Source organism: Coregonus lavaretus, assembly GCF_964263955.1.
Source record: "Coregonus lavaretus genome assembly, chromosome: 15".
Taxonomy (NCBI): Eukaryota; Metazoa; Chordata; class Actinopteri; order Salmoniformes; family Salmonidae; genus Coregonus; species Coregonus lavaretus.
The window spans coordinates 40607253-40626467 of record NC_140002.1 but is presented as its reverse complement, the minus strand read 5'-3'; the positions used below and the strand labels follow the sequence as shown (position 1 = coordinate 40626467).

Below are 19215 nucleotides of genomic sequence, written 5' to 3'. Positions count from 1 at the left end.
TGGTGTCTTATATCACACATTGAACTTTACACAGCCCTCAGAGAGGAGCAGTTCTGCTGAAAGGAATATTATGACATTTTTATTTTTAAAAGCCCAAACATCTCTTTGTCACAGAACCACATTTACTGTAATCTTGCTGTAATGCAGTTAAGCATATATAAGGTATAAAAACTAACCAGATTTAATATTGTAACCAACATTTTCTTTAAACCAAAATGTAATTAAAATACTAACATGTTTTATCAGTTCCCCCCACCCACAGCATCCCACCCTCCTAACCCACCCACACCCACCCAAAGCACCACCCACCACCCGCGTATGCCTGACCATGGTCTACCCAGTAAGTGTGGTGAAGGTGTACTTGACATTACTTACTGAGTTTCCATGGAAACTATAGGGATTTTTGGATACAGTTTGTCTACCAGTGAATGTGTTGTTGCTGTAACTATGTGTATACATACTGTTACTGTACGTGTCAGTCTATGTCTGGGAGAGAAGACTGGCTTTCACTGTAGTTTATTTGTCAATACGCTAAGTAAGTATGGAAAGGAACAACATTGATTAGTAACATTCAGTTAATAGAAATGAACATGTTATGCCAGAGTAAGTGGAAGAGCAGAAAGAGAACATGGAACTGCCACAGACAGAGGGGGCAGAGGTCAGTCAAAGGTTTATTAGTTGGTTACGGTGTGAGAAACAGACAGGATCAGTTCTGTTAGAGATTCGCATCTGAGAAACAGACAGGATCAGTTCTGTTAGAGATTCCCATCTGAGAAACAGACAGGATCAGTTATGTTCGAGATTCCCATCTGAGAAACAGACAGGATCTGTTCTGTTAAGAGATTCCCATCTGAATCTACATGAAAGACCATACAGTACACAAGGGGTATGAGCCGACAGTGATAGGATAGACTTGGGACAATGTGTGGTAGTATACATGTGACTTACAACATGGCTAATGGCCTCCTCCACTCTAAAGGTAACTATTTACAGAACTCCTATTCATCCAAATATACCACTTACATAAATATTGAAATATACCGATATACACCCAGTTTATTAGGTACACCCATCTAGTACTGGGTCGGACCCCCCTTTGCCACCAGAACAGCCTGAATTCTTCGGGCATGGAAAGTTGCTCAATTGGTATCAAGGGACCTACCGTGTGCCAGGAAGACATTCCCCACACCATTACACCACCAGCCTGTACAAATGACACCAAGCAGGATGGGACCATATAATATAAAAGGTAATGCTGCTTACGCCAAATCCTGACTCGACAGAAACTGGGATTTGTCGGAACAAGCAATGTTTTTCTACTCCTCAATTGTCCAGTGTTGGTGATCGCGTGCCCACTGGAGCCTCTTCTTCTTTTTTTTAGCTGATAGGAGTGGAACCTGGTGTGGTTTTTTGTTTGTCGTACCATTCTCGGTAAACCCTAGACACTGTCGTGCGTGAAAAGCCCAGGAGGCCAGTCGTTTCTGAGATACTGGAACCAGTGTGCCTGGCACCAACAATCATACCACGCTCAAAGTCGCTTAGGTCCCTTGTTTTGCCCATTCTAACTTTCAATCGAACAGTAAATGAATGCCTCGATGCCTGTCTGCCTGTTTTATATAGCAAGCCACATTACTCACTGTCTGTAGGAGCGAATAATTTTTGTGAATGGGGTGGTGTACCTAATAAACTGGCCACTGAATGTATATACAAACTACGGAAAATGTAAAATGTATTTCTGGCGAAAAAAATGGAGGAGCCATTATATCTTGACAACATTAATTTGACCCATGTAAACACATTCTGCCTGCCAATTTGAAGGAATACACATCAGTGGAACTTTGTGCTTAGCAGGTAGGTCAATACTTTAGGATGGTCCATATGATTTTTGTATGGTCTACAGCAGGGTTCCTGAACTGGCGGGCCGAATTTGGCCCGCAGAATTTGGCCCGCAGGTGGTTTCTGAGCAAAAAATTATAATATATACAGTACCAGTCAAAAGTTTGGACACACCTACTCATTCAAGGGTTTTCCTTTATTTTTACTATTTTCTACATTGTAGAATAATAGTGAAGACATCAAAACGATGAAATAACACATATGGAATCATGTAGTAACCAAAAAAGTGATAAACAAATCAAAATATATTTTATATTTGAGATTCTTCAAATAGCCACCCTTTGCCTTGATGACAGCTTTGCACACTCCTGGCATTCTCTCAACCAGCTTCACCTGGAATGCTTTTCCAGCAGTCTTGAAGGAGTTCCCACATATGCTGAGCACTTGTTGGCTGCTTTTCTTCACTCTGCCGTCCGACTCATCCCAAACCATCTCAATTGGGTTGAGGTCGGGGGATTGCGGAGGCCAGGTCATCTGATGCAGCACTCCATCACTCTCCTTCTTGGTCAAATAGCCCTTACACAGCCTGGAGGTGTGTTGGGTCATTGTCCTGTTGTAAAACAAATGATAGTCCCACTAAGCCCAAACCAGATGGGATGGCGTATCGCTGCAGAATGCTGTGGTAGCCATGCTGGTTAAGTGTGCCTTGAATTCTAAATAAATCACAGACATTGTCACCAGCAAAGCACCCCCACATCATAACACCTCCTCCTCCATGCTTTACGGTGGGAACTACACATGCGGAGATCATCCGTTCACCCACACCGCATCTCAGAAAGACACAGCGGTTGGAACCAAAGATCTCAAATTTGGACTCCAGATCAAAGGACACATTTCCAGCGGTCTAATGTCCATTGCTCGTGTTTCTTGGCCCAAGCAAGTCTCTTCTTCTTATTGGTGTCCTTTAGTAGTGGTTTCTTTGCAACAATTCGACCATGAAGGCCTAACTCACACAGTCCCCTCTGAACAGTTGATGTTGAGATGCGTCTGTGACTTGAACTCTGAAGCATTTATTTGGGCTGGTAACTAATGAACTTATCCTCTGCAGCAGAGGTAACTCTGGGTCTTCCATTCCTGTGGCGGTCCATATGAGAGCCAGTTTCATCATAGCGCTTGATGGTTTTTGCGACTGCACTTGAAGCAACTTTCAAAGTTCTTGAAATGTTCCGTATTGACTGACCTTCATGTCTTAAAGTAATGATGGACTGTCGTTTCTCTTTGCTTATTTGAGCTGTTCTTGCCATAATATCGACTTGGTCTTTTACCAAATAGGGCTATCTTCTGTATACCACCCCTACCTTGTCACAACACAACTGATTGGCTTAAGAAGGAAAGAAATTCCACAAATTAATTTTTAAGAAGGCACACCTGTTAATTGAAATGCATTCCAGGTGACTACCTCATGAAGCTGGTTGAGAGAATGCCAAGAGTGTGCAAAGCTGTCATCAAGGCAAAGGGTGGCTATTTGAAGAATCTCAAATATAAAATATATTTTGATTTGCTTAACACTTTTTTGGTTACTACATGATTCCATATGTGTATTTCATAGTTTTGATGTCATCACTATTATTATACAATGTAAAAATAAAGAAAAACCCTTGAATGAGTAGGTGTGTCCAAACTTTTGACTGGTACTGTACATATTTCTTACATTCTTTATATTGTTGGACATAAAAGACTGTAGAAACACCAGGAAATCAGCTCCAGGTGATTGTAATTTTGGAAATCTGTTCCCAAATATTCCCACGCATAATAGAGACACGTGATTGTATACAAATGTAAGGAAGGTTTGAAATGATTATGTTTTCGTCAAATATTATATCTGTTTGGGCTTCTTACAATACATTTGCATTCTACAAATGATTTGTAATTATGTTCCAGCCCACCGACCATCCGCTCAAGAAAAAAACAGACCCGTGGAAGAATCTAGTTGATGATCCCTGGTTTACAGAATGTGTTTTTTTCTGATCACTTTGTCATGCAACATCTCCAGAATGTTAACCACGATGTTAACCACAACGGCAAGGTACAATCCAGAAACATTTGGGTTGACGCAAAACACACATAAGGAGAAAGAGGGACCGAACAGATAACATTTAGGATGAAGCAACACACATACAGTATAAAGAGAGACGGAACAGACAGGAGAGACAAAAGAGAGATGAGGGAGAAGAGAGAGAAGAGAGAGATGTGCAGTGGATGATGTGGTCACTCGATGCGTTGAGAGCTACCGCTCCAGTGTCTCCCCGGTCCCCTGTCCCTGGTCGCCCCATACCAGTTCTGTCTGTCGCACCTCAAAGGACATCTCATCCTCAGCCCCTTCCTCCACCTCCTCTCCTCCTTCGTCCTCCTCACCAATGTGGCAGCTCTACAACACAAAGACAAGAAAAAAATAACATGACATACTGTAAACAACAAAACAACAACACATGAATATACAAATAACCATAACACGCTAAAACGTTACCTGCTAAAATGTAATTCAAACAGAAAGATAGCTCACCTTTGCCATAATATCAGCATATGCCATATATAGGTAATCTGTATCAAGTTTACTGTAACAAAGAGAAGAAAGAGGCAAGATGTCAAAGGTGGAGATGTGTATTTACTGTTGAATTCAATCCAAAAGCTGCTCAACTAAAATGCTTGAGGGAGAAAAGGAGTCCCACCTCTTTTCTGTGAGAGCAGTACGACTGAAATGCAAAATGAGCTGGTGAAGGGGGTCTGGCTTGGTCTCCGTCTCTTCCTCCTCCTCTCCTTCCTGCTCCATGGCTTTCTGGGAAAGAGAAAGAGATGTGGGAGTGAAACTATAGGAGGAAACTCGCAGATCCTGAAATCCTCAAAAGGTGAATCAAGAATGCGGCGGCAGAGCTTACAGACAAGTCGTCTATCATTCTGTCCTCAAAGGAGTAGCCCTCAGTATGGATCCAGTTGCGCTTGTATCCTTCCAGGAACATATTGGAAGCTCTATGCCTGTGAGTCAGACAAAAACGATGTTAGTATCTGTCTTTTACTTGTGACTGTGTGCTACTAACTATACAGTGAGTGTACGAAACATTATGAACACCTCCTCTTTCCATGACATAGACTGACCAGGTGAATCCAGGTGAAAGCTATGATCCCTTATTGATGTCACTTGTTAAATCCACTTCAAATCAGTGTAGATGAAGGGGAGGAGACAGGTTAAAGAAGGATTTTTAAGCCTCGACACAATTGAGACATGGATTGTGCATCTCTGCTATTCAGAGGGTGAATGGGAAAGACAAACGATATAAGTGCCTTTGAATGGGGTATGGTAGTAGGTGCCAGGCACACCGGTTTGTGTCAAGAACTGCAACGCTGCTGGGTTTTTCACGCTCAACAGTATACCGTGTGAATCAAGAATGGTCCACCACCCAAAGGACATCCAGCCAATTTGACACAACATGGGTCAGCATCCCTGTGGAACACTTTCGACACCTTGTAGAGTCCATGCCCCAACGAATTGAGGCTGTTCTGAGGGCTGGGGGGGGTGCAACTCAATATTATGAACATATTAATAATATGTTCTTAATGTTTTGTATACACAGTGTATATGTGTTTCAATACAAGACTGTTGTAATCTCTCTCACCTGGGTAGGTTGTAGAGTGGCGTCATCCTAAAGCAGGCTACCACAGCCTTGCGTCTCTGCTTGGACAACAGTTTGTGCCACACCATCTTTTTGGATTTGAAGGGGTGCTCCGTCTAAGTGAGAGAAGAAAGAATTGAGAGAAACGGCACCACTGACATCATGCCATGTGTGTGAAGTAGGATTATATTGACGCTGTAGGATTATATTGACGCTGTAGGATTATATTGACGCTGTAGGATTATATTGACGCTGTAGGATTATATTGACGCTGTAGGATTATATTGACGCTGTAGGATTATATTGACGCTGTAGGATTATATTGACGCTGTAGGATTATATTGACGCTGTAGGATTATATTGACGCTGTAGGATTATATTGACGCTGTAGGATTATATTGATGCTGTAGGATTGAAAATGGGTGTACTACTCTACTCACCACCTCAATGTGATAGAGCACAGCAGACACCTCCTGCACCCTCTTAACCACTTTCTCTGGAGCGTCAGCATCCTCAGCTTTCCCTGCCATCTCCTTATATAGGGACATCTGCCAACGCATGGACGGGTTCTCTACCTGAACACAACACACACACACACACTGCAGCTGGAGGAACACACTGCAGCTGGAGAAACACACACACACTGCAGCTGGAGAAACACACACACACTGCAGCTGGAGGAACACACACTGCAGCTGGAGGAACACACTGCAGCTGGAGGAACACACATTGCAGCTGGACCATCACAACAGAACACCATGTATCACTTTACTGTATAAACCCACTCCAACTTACCTTTCCTTGAAGATGCAGGTTGTTTTGCAAGAACTCCCTTACTTCCTCATCAGTGTCCCTCTGGAAGAAAATGTTTTTATATTTATTTTGGAACAAGTTCTCTGTCTAGATATACAGCCCTATGGGTCTGGCACATAAGACTAGTCTGATACATGGTTACTATGGCAGAGTTATTTAAGACAGCCGAGGACACACTACCAAAGAGTATCGGATCTTGGCCAGGTTGATAAGCTCCTGATCAGCAGGGGAACACATGTTGAGGCCGATGGGGAGCATCTTTTTCAGGGCAGCCACAATAAGTGACGTCTGCACTGAGTAACGGTCTCCCCGTCTCTTCTTCTTGGTACGCTCCACGTCTGAGCCACCAGCCTGAGAACATAAGGGGGGACCAAGGCGTTACACATGTCTTCTTCATACATACGGTTGGCGCCACAACCACTATGCGGGGCACTGTACCACGTATCAATTAACACTGCTTAGCATTGAACCCACGACAGCACTGATTCAATGGCACAACACTCACAATCACTATACTTTCTCAATAAAAGTCCTGGTCTACCTAATCATTATGAACACTACTACAATAGAAAAACAACTACTTCTACATTGTACTGTATATTTGACATTAAATGCACTAATCTATATACATGAACTTTGTGCAATCTACTAAAACCATAATGTGCTCGTCACATTATTCCCAGCTTGATACCTGTAATCCAGTGGAAATGTGACCATTTCTTCTCATTTGAATGACCTGTTGAGTTACACAGTGTCCCCCTACCTGTTCACCCGGACAGTAGCTATTACAATACCATTAACCTCTAATATCAAGAGCCATGGACTCCTCTCTGAACCCGTCATCTAGGTCAGTTCCTTCACATTATCATATCCTTCAGTATTTGCTGCAGGTGGACAGGCAATGAACAACCTACGGATGCCCAGAATGAGGGCTACATCTCAGCACCATAATGATCTGTTTCTCTGAACTCTTGGCTGGAAATGGGAGGGGAATGTGAGAATGTAATAATGTATTGAGAAGGACAGGGATTGGCGCTATGGTGGAAGGAGGGGGTGTTGGGGTTGGGGGAGGACAACTGAAAGGAATCATTCTAATCTGTAGGACAGGAAATCAGTAAAACGGCACAGATAAAATCATGCTTACAAAACACACATTGCGTTCACATGAAAAATCATTCAGCATTCGAAACACTGGTTAAAAACAACCTTCTACAGTATGTTTCTCAGGTGGGTTTGGCACCAGCAGCACTAGGTGAAGAATGAATACGTTACATGGTGTTGGAGAGTAAAAAAAAGCTCCTGTTGAAAACACAAAAAACTATTTGCTGTTAGTAACATCATGTTGATGGGAACTAGAATCAGACTAAGGTGTTAGCTACCAATTAGCAAATCACACAAGCAAACCAAATGTCCATGGGATACGTCCCATCGCCCCTGTGCTCTCCTCCCACTCTCTTGTGCTGTTTCTGTGAGGGAACATTATTGTCTGTTGTCTGCCGTCTCTGACGTCCCCAGCAAGCTTGTATGTGTGTATGTATGTGTGTGTGTGTGTGTGTGTGTGTGTGTGTCATACAGCAGGCTGAGGTTGGCCAAGGGAGTGAAGATAACAGACGGCCCCACAGTAACGGCCACCCCATAGAACAGGAGAGGATGCAAAGCCCATAGAGATCCTATTAAATGAGTATTCTAATTGCTACTTCTATGGCAAAGTCGCTACAAACAGAGAATGTGTTGTGGATAAATGCTCTGAAGCACTAAGGGAATCCGCAGTGTTGAAAAGTGAGAACAATGTGTTACATTGAACTTCTCTAAGTATATGTATGTCAGAGAACGCCCTTCATGCCAAAAAAGTGCATCTAGCTTTTTTCCCGTTACGTTTCCCTGTGAGTGTGTGTGAGTGGTAGGAGTGTGTCAAAGCCACAGATAAGTTCTCCAAACCAGTACTTCAATGCAAGGAGTGTGTTATGAATAAGGCTAGTTTAGAGGAAGGTGGGTACAAAGTTTTTAGGGGAGATTATAGAAGACAGGTTTGATTAAAATAGATTGGGGTGAGGTAAAGTCACATCGAGCACTATAGAGCTTGTTCCAGAGACCTGCTTCAGTCCTGTTAAATATAGTGACAGGTCAGGGTTAAATGGGGAACAGGTGGGTGGGTGTAGACTGACTGGGGGATATGATGAAGCTAAGCCATGGTCTGACACGGCAGTTAAAGGGAGGAGGAGTGAGTGCTGAGCAGCATCCCCTTGTGGAGGGAGCTTGATCACAAACGCTATAGACCAACCAACCTTCAACAGAAAAGTAAAGACATGAAAGGATGACTCCAACCCAACTACAATCAACTAAGTGCAAACTCAATGGCAGGATGATGGCACTCTGCTCCCACTGCTGCTTTGGGCAGGCCTGGTGCGGAGCCTAGTGCCATGAGCCCGCCTCTACGGCAGAGCACTTTCATCAAGCGCCTCCAGACTCCCCCCGTCACACACTGGCAGGACTGAGGGTGGCCCACGATGGCCCGCCCCTTCGTCCAATAGTGTTATATCAGTATGCTGCATGTCTGCTTGAAAGGTGCTCTTGCTTTTTCTGTCTGGCATTGTGTGGAGTATTGTGTCGGTCACCTGACCTCATACACAAGTGTGTTTATGAATGTAATTCTATGCAGTTTATCAGTAAATGTTTAATGAGAGATTAAGAGTAGACGTCTAGCTGAGTGTATGTCACTGTCTAGATATGTGAACACAGGCCTGTCCACAATGTTGCTGACGGTGTAACTGGATCCAAATGGTATCAGTGACACATGAAAGTTCACACCAACTGTTTTCTATTTCTGTGTGTCATAGTGCAGATATAAACATGTGAAATGCTGGACCCAGTTTATTCCCATTGGTGTTGCAGTGTTGTGCAAAACACGTAGCTAGTTACTGAGTGGACATGCACAACTGTATCTATATGCAAAGTATTTGCCGCTAGTTGTGTGTGGGTGTTGTACTAGAACATGCTAGAAGTGTGGTTGTGGTGTCCTGGTGTGCCAGTGTGTCGGAGGAGTTGATGAAAAGCCCCTCAAAGTGAGGTGCCATGCGGTCAGCACAGCGGTCGTGCAGAAACAAAGTCTAACCTCTGAGTCGCTGCCCTAGAAACCCAGCGTCAACACAGAAAGAAAGGACAAGGGACAGTCAAAGAGAGAACACTGTTAACACACCTGCTATAGTCACAATTCTCAACCTCTACTGACATATACACTGCCTCATCTTATAGAGGTGCTTCTCTTAGTCCTCAGATGGCGAGACAGACATGAAATACAGGGCTAAAAAGTTATCAAAATGATCGAAAAAAAACACAAACCGTTTTTTAAGCTTTCCAATATACAATACCTGCTGAAGATTGTGTAGGGAAAAGACTTGAAAGAAGAGCCTTTTCTGTTGGGTTATTGTCAGTGATGATACAATATTGTGCTATGCAGATATCAAGTACACAGTTTTGAAAAAGATCCACCGATTTGTATAGGTAAATTAAACTCAACATGGTTAGCTACAATAGGTTAGGAGGAGATAATAAATCAATTGCCAATTAAGTATGTGAAACATATTTTTTGTTGATGAAACATTTGAAAGCAAACGATGCAGGATGTGAAACGAATTGCTGGCTACATTGTTTCTGCAGTGAAAATGATGGCCTCATTTATGATAGATGTTTCAGAAATTCATAGTCTTCCCAAATCTGCTGACATCAGTCCAACATGTCACAACATTTCAACGCTGAAGGTAACTGAATGGCTTTTTAACCCCAGATGGTCTGTATTGGCTCACCTTACTCATCTTTTTAACCCAGTTGGTCTGTATTGGCTCACCTTGCTCATCTTTTTAACCCCAGATGGTCTGTATTGGCTCACCTTACTCATCTTTTTAACCCTAGATGGTCTGTATTGGCTCACCTTACTCATCTTGCTCTTGCTGTCAGCAGTCAGGAAAGACATGTTATTAATCTCATTCATCACCACAAAGTTCTGCTCCTCTCGCTTGAAGTTCTACAGAGACACAAGAAAGAAAAGGTGGTAATAATAATAATAATAAGAATGTATTGGGTTTATATAGCACCAACTGAGGTACTCAAAGCGCTTTACATAGTAAGGGGGAACTCATCTCATCCACCACCAATGTGTGGCACCCACCTGGGTGACGTACGGCAACCATTTTGTGCCAGAACACTCACCACACGTCATCTAGCATGGTGGAAAGGTAAAGAGTGATACATGCCAATTTGGAATGAGGGGGATGATTAGGTGGCCATGATGGAAATGGGGCCTGGTTGGGAATTTAGCCAGGACACCAGGGTTAACACCCCTAGTCTCACGATAAGTGCCATGGGATTTTTAATGACTACAGAGAGCCAGGACACCCGTTTAACGTCCCATCTGAAAGATGGCACCCTACGCAGGGCAATGTCCCCTTCACTGCCCTGGGGCATTGGAATTAGATCGTCTTAAGACCAGAGAAAAGTGTGCCCCCTACTGGCCCTCCAACACCACTTCATGCAGCATCTGGTCTCCCATCCAGGGCCTGTCCAGGACTGACCCTGCTTAACTTCAGAGGCTAACCAGCAGCGGGATGCAGGATGGTATGCTGCTGGTGATATGACAGGATTTACACTCACATGAGATTTGGACCAGAAGATGAAGACCTCTCCAACCATTCTGAAGAGCTCCTCTGCATCTGGGTCTGGGCATGTCAACCACCTCGCCCTGAAAATGGAGGACATCTCTTTAAGGTTCTAGTGATCGAGAGGCCGTGTACATTTCTCAAGAAAAAACATGACTGGCCACTAGTTCGCCTGTGTGCTGTACCTGTTATTGTCCACATAGCGGATGAGGAGAGGGTAGAGGGCGTACAAGTCCCTGCAGAGCACAGCAAACTCATCCCTGATGGTACCCTCCTCCTCATCCCCCTCAGCCTTCCCCTCCATACGCAGGTGGTCCTCTTCTGCCACCACCTTCCCTGTCCTCTTCTTCAGCTTCTCCATGGTGGGGATGAAATGGGACTTGAGCATCTCTGGCTTGGCCCTGCTCACAATAGGCTGGGAGAAGACTAGGGATAGAAGAGGAGTGGCGATGGTGAGATGGCAAGGAAACACACACACGGGCATAGTACACACATAGCATTGTGGCAACCTCACCAGCCAGCCTCTTCATCCAGGAGGCCTCGTCAATGCCCAGGTTGTTGACCACGATCTTCATGATGCGACCACGATCTTCATGATGCTGCCCAGCAGCTGGTTGAGCTGGTCAGAGGTGACGTCGGTGCAGATCTGGCCCTCCAGCTCAGGGAAGTTCTCTACTCCTCTCTCCCACCAGCGGGGCAGGTAGTTACACAGCATGGGCAGAGTGATCTCGATCACATGGGGCATCTCAGTGTAACGGGCACCTGACTCTGCCAAGTCCCCAATCTCTTTCAACAGAACGTCTAGCTCTGGTATGTCCTGGCATAACTCCTGGACCTCGTTGGGCAGACCCAAGACTTGACATCAAGAAAGAAAGAAAGAAAGAAAGAAAGAAAGAAAGAAAGAAAGAAAGAAAGAAAGAAAGAAAGAAAGAAAGAAAGAAAGAAAGAAAGAAAGAAAGAAAGAAAGAAAGAAAGAAAGAAAGAAAGAAAGAAAGAAAGAAAGAAAGAAAGAAAGAAAGAAAGAAAGAAAGAAAGAAAGAAAGAAAGAAAGAAAGAAAGAAAGAAAGAAAGAAAGAAAGAAAGAAAGAAAGAAAGAAAGAAAGAAAGAAAGAAAGAAAGAAAGAAAGAAAGAAAGAAAGAAAGAAAGAAAGAAAGAAAGAAAGAAAGAAATAAAGAGAGAGTGAGAGAGAGAGTGAGAGAGTGAGAGAGTGAGTGAGAGAGTGAGTGAGAGAGTGAGAGAAAAGGTTAGAGGAGAGTGTGTTGAGGAACTCGAAGTCAAGGTTGGACAGAGAACAAGTCACAGGAGCAGATGGACACTCACTGGCTCTTTCTCTAGGGGTCTTGGTGGTGTAGACAGAGAAGGCATTGTACTCATTGAGATGGGGCTCCAGGTAGGCCACAGGCATAGCAGCGGCCAGATGGGCCAGACACTCCCCCAGAGCTGGCCTCTGCCTGGAGGAGGGACGACAAGGGCAGTCAAACTCACAGATGATCAGCTTTGTATTGCTGTACTGTTAACACAGAGAAACAGAGCCAGATCCAGACTCACCTCTCCACATGAGGGTTCTTGACACTGCCCAGGGAATAGATGGCACACATGATGCGGTAACATGACGTCTGGAGATCATCCACTGACCACCAAGAACACACACACACACAAACACGGTTAACAAAGTCAACAAGACACTTTTTCACAGTTTTGAGAGTAAGTCAACTTGAATGCTGTGTCATCACATGAATGCTGTGATGGCATATGACTCACGCATGACATCATCTCCAAACTGGTGCTGAGAGATGTGGTCAAACAGGGAGGTGAGGACTGGGAGCAGAGCGATGGTGGTGTAGTTGATGTTCTGGGACACGCCTTTCACCTGCTGTAGACGGACCATACAGTAGGACAAGACATTTCAGACCAAAAGGCAACAGTTAGTTCTGGAATTGTTCAATTCCTACCTGTTCTCTTGTAGACACTTACCTGGTTGCCTTTAGACACCTTGCCCAGTTTGAGATTCTCCACCATCTTCTCGATATCATCAGCTGCACCCTCAAAGAACGACCGGAGCCCTGCCTTCACAATCTCAGGCCCAGACTTCATCACCGTCCTGAGGAATACAGAGCAGGGAACAGAGGACGGCTATGAGAAAATCTTGATCCAATACCTTTGTATTCGGATTGTGAACACATTTCAGAGTGCCGATTACCTTGCATCGAGAGATCGTGCCAGGATGTGAAGACAGTTGACAATAGCAGGGGCGTCATTCCCTTAAATAGTGCAGAGGAAAATATAAAGGAACAGACAACAGCTGACTGGTCGAGACAGAACTAAATCATCAGGACAACGCAGATGTCTTACCGAAGAGAGAAACTCTATGTCTCACCAGAGCAGCCATTTTACAGAAGATACTACAGCGGGAGAGAAAACCAATAGAAAAGAGGAGGAAATGCGGAGAAAGATAATGAATGATGGAAATAAAGGTAAGAGAAAGGGAGAAATTACAGCACAGAATCAAAAGAGAGACTTGAAAGGATGAAGAGAGATAAAAGTGGCTAACTACAGTGAGGCGTAACAATATACTTAATACGACGTGACAGAGAGTTACCTGGCAATCATCTCTTTCTCCTTGTTAGAGGAATGTCCTCCACTACCCAGGACTTTGGCCGGTGTGGACAGGAAGTACAGACAGTGGTTTTTAAAGTACTGGTTGATCAGGGGCAACAGGATCTGAGACAAACACAGTTAATTTGTATTTGTATTTATTAGGGATCCCCATTAGCTGCTGCCAAGGCAGCAGCTACTCTTTCCTGGGGTCCAAACACATTAAGGCACTAATATTACATATAAAACAGTACATCATATAACATTATTACTCCACTACATATCTACAATACAAAATGTATAATACCACCATACAACAATATTACAATGTATGTGTGGTTCATCATTATCCCATCTATTCTTATACCACTGCAGTAAACATGGAACAGTTGAATCAAATGGCATCTCCCCTCGAGATCGGCCGTTTCACAGGGATTCTGCTCTCACCTTTGCAAAGAATTTGATCTCCTGCTCATGAGGCGACTTCTCCACTCTGCCACTGCTCACCACAGCCTCTGAAGAAAACACACAAGACAACATTTTGGAGTATTGTTAACAAATTAAATGTCAACTCTGACATTAACGGAGCACTATTTCATTGGTATTCATCATCCACCCTCCTCCCAGAGCCAACTCTACCAAGATGAGCTATGAACTCTTGGGCGATCTCCATCCACTTCAACAGCTTCTGCAGGAAACCATAGGCAAAGCGCTTCTCGATAGATGAGATGTCTGACTCCATGTCTTTCATTCCCCTAGAGAAAGCATGATTTGTTAATACATATTCAGTTGTTTCTAGAACTTCAATGACTTTTCCTTTTACCTGGTGACCGCAAATCCATTAAGTTGAAGGAATTTGAGAAGCTCGTGAGCCTTTTCTCTGTCTCGTGCCTTTTCTTTTGCTGTCAGGGTGTCATAGGGTACTAGCAACGGGTGGGAGCCGCCTCCTAGACACAGTCAAAACACACAGAGCTGCCATTAACTTTGTTAATGAGAAAGGTGACTGGCAATTCTGTAGTCTGTATCCTCCCCTTTTCCCCCCTCAGAACAGAATGACCTCTGACCTTTGGACTGCAGCTCCATCTTCTTCTTTCGACCCCATGTGTTGTGATAGTTCTCTGCAAGTTGTTCTGCCATGGACTGGGCAAATGAGAAATTAGAAGAAGAAAACATGTGATCAAATAACAATGTAAAGCAAATAAGAGGGATGGTCCAACCTTCAGTGTGATCATACCTGCAGCTCTCTTGACAGTGCCATGTGGGATATTTCAATTGGTTGGGGACTGTAGCCATGGCTGGGGTCATATGTTGCCTGAAATACACATATTTGTATTCATAACATTCATTCACACTTTTTATCATCTCTGTCTGATCTGAAGAACAGTTATTCATCCTTTTGGATCTTCCCATTTCTCTGTACCTGTGCAGTCTGAGAGATCTTCCGAGCTGCCTTCTTCTGCTCAGTCTTTGCTTCCTCTCCTTCCCTCGTTTGATCAAGGGTCCACTCCCATGCAATCATGGCTTTCATGGACTCCTTGATGGGCCAACGGTAGATCTCTTTGTCCTATAAGGGAAGAGATCATTACAGACTGAGGGCATCAGAGAGCAGCAACGTAAAGATCTGCGGTGGCTGACAGAAATGACTATGCTTTGCATAAGAAAATGATCAACTGTGCTTCTTACCTTCTCTGAGAATGTTTTGTACGGTCGGAGCATGGGGTGCGTTTTAGAATTTTCATCCAAAATCTCTCCATACGTCCAGTTATTCTGAATCTGCAGGTGAACAGACATACATCACATTATTTCAGTTACACAGTACAACTGATGTTTATACACAAACACTTAACATTGATATTTTTACTGACCTTTTCAAAAGCCCACTTGTCATGTGTGTGCTCAGCATATTTGTTGATGAAGCCGTCCAATCTCTCAGGGATGATAGTACTACAATACAAAATGTAGTAGACTTCAGTACGCCATAGTCATACCTTACCTTATACAGTGGCTAAAAGCAGAGGATATTGCATAATATTTATGAAAATATCAAAACTGTCCGTCGATACTGTATCTTATCTAAATTGTTTTAGAGTATTCTCCTATTGGTTTACCGCCCTTCCTTCACCTCTCCACCCTCTCCCATTCTACGGTCTTACTTTGTGGTCTCCACTGGTTTAGGATCAAAGTTTCCCTCTGCATCCACCAAAGCTTTCTTCTCAGTCTTGGAGGAGTAGCTGGCATCTACATAATCTGGAGGGATGGCCCCAGCAATGGCGCATATGCACGGCATGGCAATTTTGAACAGCTCAGCATCAAATTTCTGAAATCATAACCAGAGGACATAGTGAAATATTTTTCTACAATGATATACCGTATCAACGTTTTCTTATTGTAGCCAAACATTTCCTAGTGGAAAAGTTTTCCATGCAGCTGATATATCAGTGTAATAGTCTAACCTTGTGGGCCAGGGACTCAAAAATGCCCCAGAAGAGTTTGCGGGTGAGATGCAGCTCTTCCTCTGATGACACTCCAAAGTTGCCCCAGCCGTTGGGCAGGCAATAGTACTTCCAACAACGCTCATAGTGATTGGTCAAAAGCTGCAGACAACAAAAGAACATTATGAAATCAGCTTAATTTTACATACTAACATCTGGATGATCAGTTCATTGGCTGTATCTTGATCTTCATTTCTTTGTTTTGTTTCTATAAAGATTGGATTGTCTAATGACCGGTTAAGTCATGTCCATACCTTGAGAGGCATTTTGGCATATTCATTGAGAATTGGCACATCAAATACCAGCCTTCTCAACAGGTGCTGTAACATGGACGGCCGCAGATTCCTAAGAAATAGAGGCAAATAAATAAGCACATGTAAATAATCTAAATAAATAATAATAAATACATCTATCAAGCATGGTTAAACACCTCACTAAAAGTTCACTGTACAAACAGTTTACGGAAGAGGACATCCCAATGTCCAGGAGACATTAACATTAACTTAGAGGGAATAAAGAAGAAATTCCACTTACACAACGCAGAAAGACAGACGTTAGATAACAACAGTTAGAAGGTCAACCGTGCCAGGGTAACAAGTCCAACTCACTTGCACAAAGCCATGAGACACTCCTCTATAACATCTCTCTGGGCCTTAGTGAAGGCTCGTCCGCGGGACAGACGGTAGATGGTGTGCAGCATAGAGTCGATCATAATGGCCCGGTGGTCAGTGCCAGCGAACAGGAAGGCACACTTGGTGATGAGGGGCAGCACGGCCAGAGAGAGGTAGCGGTTCAGAGCCAGGGCCATCTCTGTGGTGCAGAAAGCCACCTAGCGGGGAGAGATCCATTTAAACGGTCATATTCTCTGCATTCAAAAGACCACAAACTACCTATTCAATTAAAAACGTGTTTATATGACATCTAACTCAAAGACGAGCATAAGACCAGACAATGTTAATATGAGTAGTGAGATAGAGAGAGGCTGACTCACTGTGTCCAGAGAAGCAGCTGCCCTCATGTCAGGCAGGAAGCCCACCTCCAGCACATGAAGCAGGAAGTCTTGGTTGTCAATACCATACACTCTGTCAAGGAACAGCACCATTGGAGCCTTGTGGTCCGGCACAAAACTGGAAGACATCTTGGGTTCAATGACGCTGTTATCTAGACATCCCAAAAGACAGGAGAATAATGGCAGGACTCACTTTAATTAACAATTTTGACTAATTACAGATATAAAAGGGGATACATTATGATCAAACTAAACTTAAACCCTCTTTAGTTCCATTTCATCATCAAGACGTCAAGATTCTCTTTCCTTGAGCCAACACAACAGTTCATTTAATCCAAATGGTTTCGCCTCTGGCTCACCTTTTCCAAAGTCTGGTATCTGGACAGACAGGCTGATGACTCCCACCAGGTCCTCTATGGGCACCAGGGACCTCAGGATGGCCCTGATCCTCAGCGCCTCACCCTTCCCAGCCTGGATCAACTGGGGGATGAACAAAATATAGCAACGTCTTAGAATGAACCACAGCAGCTTGCTAGCTCCATTCCATTAGCCTTAGCTTCTCTCTTAAGGTTTTCCAATGCTCAGTACTCACATGCATCTCTGGAGCGCAGCGTCCCAGCAAGTCAATGAGAGCAGAATAGAAAGACATGATGGCATTCCCCAGGTGAACCTTGTTCTCCTCATGCTGCTCCTCCCCACCAGGGAACCTACCAGGAGAAAGGAAGAATCAACACATGTAGGCCCAAAACTTGTCAAAGGAGAACAAGTTCTCATCTACTACGCTAGTAAATACTGTAGATATTCAATCAGCCGAGTCCCTCAGTGGTTCTTACATGCCGGGGAAGCGTCTGTCTTTCTTGACAGTGGGGCCGTCCCTGGCAGGATCCTCAGAAATCTTGATGGCCTCCTCTATAGCAGCCAGCAGGCCGTTCCCACCCTCTCCTCTCAGGGCCGGGCCAAAACACTCCGGCCGACGGATCAGAAGACGCACCACCACATTGGCGTTCTCCTCTACGCTCTCTCCTACAGGGGGGCATAGAGCCAAACCACGCTCAGTGATGAAAGCAAACGGAAAGACTCCTAAAGACATCATCCCAACAGTAGTGTATTCCATTACGAGGTCCGCAAACACAGACCATTGACGAAGACAGCAAAGCGGAGGAAGTCCAGGTATTTCTCCCCACCGCAGGGGTTCCAGCCAATGTCAGGGTAACCCTTAGCCAGGAGCTGGGGACAGCTCTGGAGCCCACAGCCTGCGAGGTACTTCACCACCTGGGAGGAAAAACACAGGACAAAAGAGACAGAAAGAGAGATGACCAATGTGATATATGCGGCTGCATCAGAGAATCTGCATGTGTTTGTTGGGGACGTCCAACCTTCTCCAGGTCTTGTTCCTGTAGAGCCAGAGCCAGCTCATTGTTGTCAATGCAGGATGCTGCAGCCACGTCTAGAGGGGTGGAGCCACGCATTCCTGAAAGACATCCATGACATGTTCAGTCCCAACACACAGCAAAACTATTCTGCCTTTAGAGGAATTATGTCGACCTTTCTTTCCCATTTATAAGAATACAAACTTGTATTTATTATATTTTTATTATTTTACCAGGTAAGTTGACTGAGAACACATTCTCATTTACAGCAACGATCTGGGGAATAGTTACAGGGGAGAGGAGGGAGGATGAATGAACCAATTGGAAGATATCAATGTCCCTCACCAAGGCCAATGCCACTGTTCTGAAGCAGGTAGCTGAGGTGATCGAACATGGAGCGCTGGTTCTGACGACTGATACGACAGAAGTAACACAGGAAACGACAGCAGTTGGTGACCATACGTGGGAATCTGATCTCCTGCAGAGGAACACATGAAGGGTGAATGCACTGACTACAGTGTAATAACATTTAACGCATTTCGAATTTTCAGCCAATCATTGATCCTGTAGTTACGAACCATATAACCACTTTACCTTGGAGTCGCCACCACCCAGCACGTTGACCATCACCTCCATGACAGTCTCGTGCATGCCCAGCGCTCGCATCAGGTTGGGGTGCTGATAAAACACTTTGTTGCTCATGATGTTCCTGATGGAGAGAGAAGGCTCAAGTTGATTCTCAGTTCCTCCAGTAGATCCTCAATCCATCCTGTTCTCTG

At 44.2% G+C, this 19215-nt stretch overlaps 1 protein-coding gene across 1 annotated transcript in view; it reads right to left on the bottom strand.

The window, feature by feature from the left end:
- Positions 1–19215, bottom strand: part of LOC311142882 (ryanodine receptor 1-like) — a gene marked incomplete at both ends in the record, with an annotated part of 65751 nt that overhangs the window by 17031 nt on the left and 29505 nt on the right. The window contains 41 exon segments of the mRNA XM_084178588.1: positions 4172–4264; positions 4400–4451; positions 4566–4672; positions 4773–4869; positions 5508–5620; positions 5945–6079; positions 6300–6359; positions 6498–6668; positions 9430–9444; positions 10246–10338; positions 10965–11052; positions 11155–11395; positions 11484–11565; positions 11568–11824; positions 12291–12421; positions 12519–12600; positions 12732–12843; positions 12945–13071; positions 13171–13231; positions 13323–13372; positions 13570–13691; positions 14013–14080; positions 14205–14320; positions 14389–14512; positions 14630–14705; positions 14800–14877; positions 14986–15129; positions 15249–15338; positions 15431–15509; positions 15719–15882; positions 16019–16159; positions 16312–16402; positions 16666–16886; positions 17049–17218; positions 17426–17546; positions 17659–17773; positions 17900–18089; positions 18203–18338; positions 18443–18537; positions 18782–18914; positions 19031–19145. Coding sequence (XP_084034714.1) covers positions 4172–4264; positions 4400–4451; positions 4566–4672; positions 4773–4869; positions 5508–5620; positions 5945–6079; positions 6300–6359; positions 6498–6668; positions 9430–9444; positions 10246–10338; positions 10965–11052; positions 11155–11395; positions 11484–11565; positions 11568–11824; positions 12291–12421; positions 12519–12600; positions 12732–12843; positions 12945–13071; positions 13171–13231; positions 13323–13372; positions 13570–13691; positions 14013–14080; positions 14205–14320; positions 14389–14512; positions 14630–14705; positions 14800–14877; positions 14986–15129; positions 15249–15338; positions 15431–15509; positions 15719–15882; positions 16019–16159; positions 16312–16402; positions 16666–16886; positions 17049–17218; positions 17426–17546; positions 17659–17773; positions 17900–18089; positions 18203–18338; positions 18443–18537; positions 18782–18914; positions 19031–19145 — 4756 coding nt within the window.